The 7,206-nt window shown below is 48.0% G+C and overlaps 1 protein-coding gene across 3 annotated transcripts in view; it reads left to right on the forward strand.

The window, feature by feature from the left end:
- ZBTB49 (zinc finger and BTB domain containing 49) overlaps positions 1–6,546 on the forward strand; it is a 31,426-nt gene extending 24,880 nt beyond the window's left edge. For 2 of the 3 annotated variants that reach the window (XM_058430213.1, XM_058430214.1), the window contains exons 5-7: positions 457–539; positions 630–791; positions 5,406–6,505. In XM_058430213.1, coding sequence (XP_058286196.1) covers positions 457–539; positions 630–791; positions 5,406–6,082 — 922 coding nt within the window. In that variant the 3' untranslated portion in view covers positions 6,083–6,505. Of the gene's footprint in view, positions 1–456; positions 540–629; positions 792–5,405 lie in introns of all 3 variants that reach the window. The other variant, XM_032135743.2, reaches the window with a different exon arrangement.
- Positions 6,547–7,206: the final 660 nt, after the last annotated feature.

Here is a 7,206-nt window from a genome sequence, read left to right on the forward strand (position 1 = left end):
TGTGGGCTCTCTCAAGGTCATCCTCCTTGGGTTGGCACCACCCAGCTAGGGTCTCTCCCATGAGACCCCAGGAACCTTGGCAGGACTGCAAGGGTGGAAGGGGCATTTGGCTGTGAACTGGGGAGACTCCTTTTTCACTCTCTTTATGGCCCCTAAGGTAGTGATGCTGAACCGTACAGTATCTGATCTTGTGCTCTGTAAAACTGAGGAAGAAAGTGTGATGAAATCAGGTAGAAAAAAATGCTTTAAAAACAAGACACTTGCATCATGTTCTGCTTTCCTTAAAAAAATAGAAAAGGATTTTTTCCATGCACGTTTCAGATGAAACCAGTCCAGTTCACGTTCCTTTCTGCAGCAGTGTCAGGAGCAGGTATCTCCTCCCTCAGCGAGTTGCAGTTATAAAGACCCACAGTAATGTGGAAAGGCTCTTAATTGAATTTTCAAATTACATTCTAGGTTTGCAGCCTCTGGCGACGTCCAGCGTCACATTATTATTCACTCAGGAGAAAAACCACACTTGTGTGACATCTGTGGTCGAGGTACAGCTGAGTGTTTTCCTATTCTTCTTGAAGATTTCTGATTAAAATGTTCTCTGTCCTTCAGCTTAACACCTGTTATGGTCTCTCTAGGGTTTAGTAACTTCAGTAATTTGAAGGAGCACAAAAAGACACACACGGCTGATAAAGTCTTCACCTGTGATGAGTGTGGAAAGTCTTTTAATATGCAAAGGAAGTTAGTAAAGCACAGAATTCGGCACACGGGGGAGCGGCCTTACAGCTGCTCTGCCTGCGGTGAGTTTGGGTTTCTGGCTGTCCCCTAGTCATCTGTGTGTGGGAAGGGCTTTGTCCCCCAGCCCTCATTAGCTGATTGCGTGTCTGGGATGAGCCCTTTGTTTTCTCCTGTTTTTTTACTGCCTCACATGATCTCTCGTTCATTCCTGCGTTTGTGTGTCAGGCATTTGCTGCTTGTCTTTGAGGTATTAGGAACTATCCTAAACGCTCCCAATACAAAGATGACTAAGACAGAGTCCCAGGTGCTGAGGGCTCTTGGTCCAGATGGGAAGAGGGAGGGTGGCTGGGAAAGTAGGGGACAGCAGGACGTGTGGCCGCACATGAAGGAGAGCGGAGGTCCCGCCAGAGCATTAGGAGCACATGCTGGGGTCAGAGGGTCGGCTTCTATAGATCACAAACTTACAGAGCAGATGTTATTCTCGTGGGCACTTGATGCTTCGTTTGAGAGTGGAAAGCTGGCAGCCCTCGGTTTCAGGGCACCTGACTGCTCCGATGAGGACACAGAGGCTCAGGGTCAGGTAGCTCATGACCTGTGATCACAGCATTGGAGCCAGTATTCCTATACACATGGCCTCTAAAGAGGGAGCGTGTGTACCCATGACAAGTAATTGAGATGCTTATTGAATCATGGGCAAAACTATGCGTGACAGCAACTTTTATGAACTGTTTAGACCAAATAAGAAATGCGCAGAGTCCAGCTGTAGGGAGCCTGGATTCAGGGCACCATTCAGAGGGGCACATTCTAATTGTAAGTGGAATCCGAAACCGGCAGGACTTCTGCATATAACCAGAGGAAACTTGGTTTTTGTCCCTGCATTTAAACTGTACACAGATCTTCTGGATACAGATTTAGGCAACTCCATGACCATTCTGATCACTCTTAGAAAGTGAAGTTTCATCGCTTTAAATCACTAACGTAGGAGCCTACTGTGGTGGCGTGTGCCTGTAATCTTAGCTACTTGGGAGGTTGAAGCTGGAGGATCTCTTGAGCCCAGGAGGCCGAGGCTGCAGTGAGCTGAGATCGCACCACTGCCTGGGTGACAGCGAGAGCTTCATCTCAAAGCATCAGTAATGTAGTCTCAAATCACTAATTTAAAATGTCAGTTCTAAATAATTATCACAACTGTGAATTTGATTTAAAGGTAAATTTTGTCCTCCTTCCCCAGCTAGGACTTGCTGCTGCTCAGACCCTGCAGTGGAGGAGGTGGGGCCTTCAGTCCCCTCTGCCCCGCTTAGGGTTCTGACCTTTGCCTGCCTCACTAACCCTGGTTTCCCACCCCGATGAGGTCAGCTTCTGGGGGATGGGGGAGAGCTGAAGAGAGGAGGAATGTTATGTGACAGGGTCAATTTTTTAACAGCTTTGATATTCCTATACCATAAAAGTTACCAATTTAAAGTGAACAATTTAGTGGTTTTTGGTAGATCACACAGTTGTATAACTCTTAACACAATCTAATTTTAGAACATTTTCATCACCCCAGAAGGAAGCCTTATACATTAGCAACCCCATTCCCAGCCCTGGCCCCTGGCTGCCACTCATCTAGGTTCTGTCTCTGTGGACTTGCCCATCCTAGACACTTCCTATGCATGGACTCATACAACATGGGGTATTTTGTAGTCGACTTCTTGCACTAAGCAAATCAGCTATGAACATCTGTGTACAAAGGCTTGTGTGAGGGTGTGTTTCCATTTTCTTGGATATATAGACAGTTCTCTTTTAAGAGGGTTTCACATGCTGAGCTTCTCGGTGTTTCAAACTGCTCACAGGCTCGTGCGCTCTCGCTGTCTCGTGCGTGTTGGGCTTCGTAGTTCTCAAGTCTGCCTTCCCTGTCTTCCCCCAGCATTTCACTGCACTTTCCCAGATGCAGGCCTGCACTACACAGCCATGCATTTCCGTCCAGCTGCCGTCTTTCCTGGCTCCCTGGGTTTAGTGGCAGCTTACTATAGGGAGGCTTCGTTGGGGTTTCAGTGCCCTCTGGGCAGCCTCCCTTGCTGATTGAGAGCAGCTCCGGTATGCCTCTTGTCCAGTGGGTGACAGCCCTCAGGCCTGTATTCAGGGGCCTGCAGGCCCACAGCAGTGTGGTGCCCACCCGCCTGTCCCCTACTAGACCTACTGTGCAGGAGGTGGGTGCCGTTCCCCTGTGCCCTCCTCGTGACAGGACACAGGTGGAGCCAAGCTCCTCTCGACTTGAAAGATGAAGGAGAGACACACATACTCCTCTTTCTTGGTGGAAACTCTGTCATGACTAAACATTTTACATATTAAGGATGCTAAAAGTGGTTGTGCCATCTTGTTCAGTAATACAACTATTGAGAATTTATCTTGAAGAAACAATGTAAAGAAAGATGAAAACTTGGCCAGGTGTGGTGGCTCACGCCGAGGCCGAGGCAGGTGGATCACTTGACGTCAGGAGTTTGAGACCAGTCTGGCCAACATGGCGAAACTCCATCTCTACTAAAAATACAAAAATTAGCTGGGGATGGTGGTGTGTTCCAGCTACTCAGGAAGCTGAGGCACAAGAATTAACTTGAACCTGGCAGACGGAGGTTGTAGTGAGCCGAGATCATGCCACTGCCTTCCAGCCTGGGCGACAGAGTGAGACTCCGTCTCAAAAACAAAACAAAACCAAAAAAAGATAAAAACTTTATGCTAGAGGAGCAAACAGTTGGAAGCAGCCAGCATATGCAGCAGTGAAGCTTCTAATTCACAAAATTCCGCATGTCTGACTAAAGTGTGTGTTATAAGGACAATGCAGAAACTAAATATGCTTTCACTCTAGTGTTTTGTGAAGGAGCCTGAGCCTTACATTGTGGGCAAAACACAGACATGAAAGCAGAAAGGCAAAGGTCACTGTGATGTGTTGTTGCAGTGTTTTGGTTTTTGGTTTTTTAAATCTTTTTTTTCTTTTTTTTTGAGATGGGTTCTTTGTTGCTCATGCTGGAGTGCAGTGGTGCGATCACAGCTCACTGCAGCCTTGACCTCCTGGGCACAGGCGATCCTCCCACCTCAGTCTTCCGAATACTGGGACCACAAGCATGCACCACCACACCCAGCTAATTTTTATTTTTATTTTTTGTAGAGACAGGGTCTCACTATGTTGCCTAGGCTGGTCTTGAACTCCTGAGCTCAAGCAATCCTCCCTCCTCAGACTCCCAAAGTGCTGGAACTACAGGTGTGAGCCACCTCACCTGGCCTACAGTATTTTTTATATGGAAAATGTGCCCAAAGTTTAGGCATGTAAGCTCACATCCAGTTTGATTATTCAAAGGCTTTAAAAAAAAAAATAGCCTACCCATTGCCTGACTGGAGCTAGATAGTTGATAATTCAGATGTAATGTGAAAAGTTCTAAATATTTGTCCATGTGAGTTGTGCAGCTCATTCTTGGCTAATCTGTGGCCTTTGTAAGGTTATGTGCTGAGTTCCTTCTCATCTTACCTATTCCAGTGGTGGAGCTAGATCCCTTACCTTTACCATATTCACAGAGAAAGGAAATAGAACCTGGACAAGAATGCATAAAATTTTGTTAAAAGCTGAATACAGGGCCAGGCGCCATGGCTCATGCCTGTAACCCCAGCACTTTGGGAGGCTGAGATGAGCCGATCACTTAAGGCCAGGCGTTCAAGACCAGCCAGGCCAACATGGCAAAACCTCATCTCTACAAAAAATACAAAAATTAGCCTGGTGTGTTGGCACACGCTTGTAATCCCAGCTACTCAGGAGGCTGTGACATGAGAATTGCTTGAACCCAGGAGGTGGAGGTTGCTGTGAGCCAAGACTGCACCTCACTCCAGCCTGGGCGCCTCATTCCCAGCACTTTGGGAGGCTGAGGTGGGCAGATCACTTGAAGTCAGGAGTTCAAGACCAGCCTGGCCAACATGGTGAAATGCCATTTCTACTAAAAATATTAATACAAAATTAGCCAGGCTTGGTGTCAGGCATCTGTAATCCCAGCTACTCAGGAGGCTGAGGCAGGAGAATCGCTTGAACCTTGGAGGCAGAGGTTGCAGTGAGCCAAGACTGTGCCACTTCACTCTAGCCTGGGCGATTTTTTTTTTTTTTTCGAGACAAACACCCGAATACACAAACACCTTTAGAAAAGATGTTTCTAAATTATAGATTGGCTGTGTTGGATTTATGAACATGTAGTGAAACTGACGAGAGCTGTGGTTTCTCAGCATGGGCTTGGCGGGTGCCCATGGCACCCATGTGCAGGGAGACTCAGTGAGAATCGAAGGGCTGACGCTGAGATACTCAAAACCCAAAGGCCATCTGCTGGAGGGGTCCGCAGCTGGAGAAGCACCTCCCACAGGAATGGAAAGCCTTCCAGAGTGAGCAGGAGCTGTGAGGTGACCCCTTCTCCTCAGATCAGGGTTGTTCAGTGTCTTGGGAGGGGAGGGGAGAATCCTTCCAGAATGGCCACTGTAAAAGCATCTTTTTCCAGCCTGGGCATCATAGCAAGACCCTGTCTCTACAAAATGTATATGCACCTGTCGTCCCAGCTACTTGACAGTCTGAGGAAGGAGGATTGTTTGAGGCTAGGAGTTCAAGACCAGCCTGGGCCACATAGTGAGACCCTGTTTAAGTAAATAAATAACTGTTTTTCTTTATCCAGGGAAATGTTTTGGGGGATCAGGTGACCTCCGCAGGCATGTCCGCACTCACACTGGGGAGAAGCCGTACACGTGTGAGATTTGTACCAAGTGCTTTACCCGCTCCGCAGTGCTCCGGCGGCACAAGAAGATGCACTGCAAAGCTGGTGACGAGAGCCCGGACGTGCTGGAGGAGCTCAACCAAGCCATCGACACCTCCGACCTGGAGAAATCTCAGAGCTCAGACTCTTTCTCCCAAGACACGTCCGTGACGCTGATGCCAGTGTCAGTTAAACTCCCAGTCCACCCAGTGGAAAATTCTGTGGCAGAATTTGATAGCCACTCTGGCGGCCCCTATTGTAAGTTACGTTCCATGATCCAACCTCATGGAGTTAGTGACCAGGAGAAGCTGAGTTTGGATCCTGGTAAACTTGCCAAGCCCCAGATGCAGCAGACACAGCCTCAGGCCTATGCTTACTCAGATGTGGACACCCCAGCCGGCGGCGAACCACTGCAGGCCGATGGCATGGCCATGATCCGTTCCTCTCTGGCTGCTTTGGACAACCATGGCAGTGACCCCCTGGGCAGTCGAGCGTCTTCCACCACTTATAGGAACTCAGAGGGCCAGTTTTTCTCCAGCATGACTCTCTGGGGGCTAGCGATGAAGACGCTGCAGAATGAAAATGAGTTAGACCAGTGACGTACCACGCTTCTCCACGGTAGAGGCTTGTTCTCAGTTTGGCAGGCTGGTGTCAAGGCTGTAGGAGGACCCAGTTTCCCTGTGACGGTTCCTTCTAACTAGCCAGAGAATAGGCAGCTTCCCTCCTGATGATGGCTCATAATCTGAAGCATCTTGAGCTGGGGGTTTGAGGGGAAGGGCCTGCTGGCTCACCGTGAGGCAGGGCGGGAGGGAGCGCTGACGTCACAGAAGCAAAGGCTTGATGCTGTCTCCGCAGCTTCAGCTGTGGGGGGGAAGCGCATGTGCATTTTGTCAACTGCTGTACATGTTGGTCATGTTAAAGGAATTATATATGTATAGTATTACAAGTATTTTTGCATTTTTACAAGATTGAAATTTGTAGCATTTTGTATTATTTACACAGAATTTATTTGTATATGAAACCTACCATAATTTAATTTGAATAAATGAAACTTTTCTATATATTGTATGTTTCCTCTAGCATTTTTATTAATCTAAAGATTATAGGGGTATAAAAATAAATAGCAGTGAGGACTCACTCTGCAAGGATAAGAACCTCATCGGTCAGTCTCCCTCCTGGTACAGCGGGTTTCTGAGTGGTCAGAACCGCCTGACTCCTGGCTGCCACTTACTGGCAATGTCATGGGTGAGCTATTCATCCTCTCAGGATCTTCTCTGGGGTTTCTTTTGTGCAGTATGAGAGGAACATCTTCCAGCATTTTTACAAGGCTTGACTGATGTGAGCACCTACTTGAAAATACCTGCCCAGCACCTGGCCCTTGACAGGGCTTTCTAAATATTTACTTCCCCTTCCCAGTGGGCTTGACAGCCTCTGCGGGAAGATGTGCCCGTGGCGCTGTTGCTAGAATATCAAGGTGAGACTGTGGATGTGGCACGTCACAGGTGATCTGCTTATAGCACCCTCGAATACTCATGAGCAGCTCTAACTCAGAATTACAAGATACCCAATGAGAGACTAGTGAGGAAGAGAGGGTTTTCATAGAAAAACAGCACAGTTGCAGAGTAGGGCATCAGCTCTGAAGTCCATTACTGGTGCATTTCCTGGTTTCCCAACCATCAGCTGCACTGTGCTCCTGCCAGGCTGGCTCAGCGAGCATCTGTTG

The sequence above is a fragment of the Hylobates moloch genome, unplaced genomic scaffold (assembly GCF_009828535.3).
Source record: "Hylobates moloch isolate HMO894 unplaced genomic scaffold, HMol_V3 SCAFFOLD_17, whole genome shotgun sequence".
In the NCBI taxonomy this organism is placed as follows: Eukaryota; Metazoa; Chordata; class Mammalia; order Primates; family Hylobatidae; genus Hylobates; species Hylobates moloch.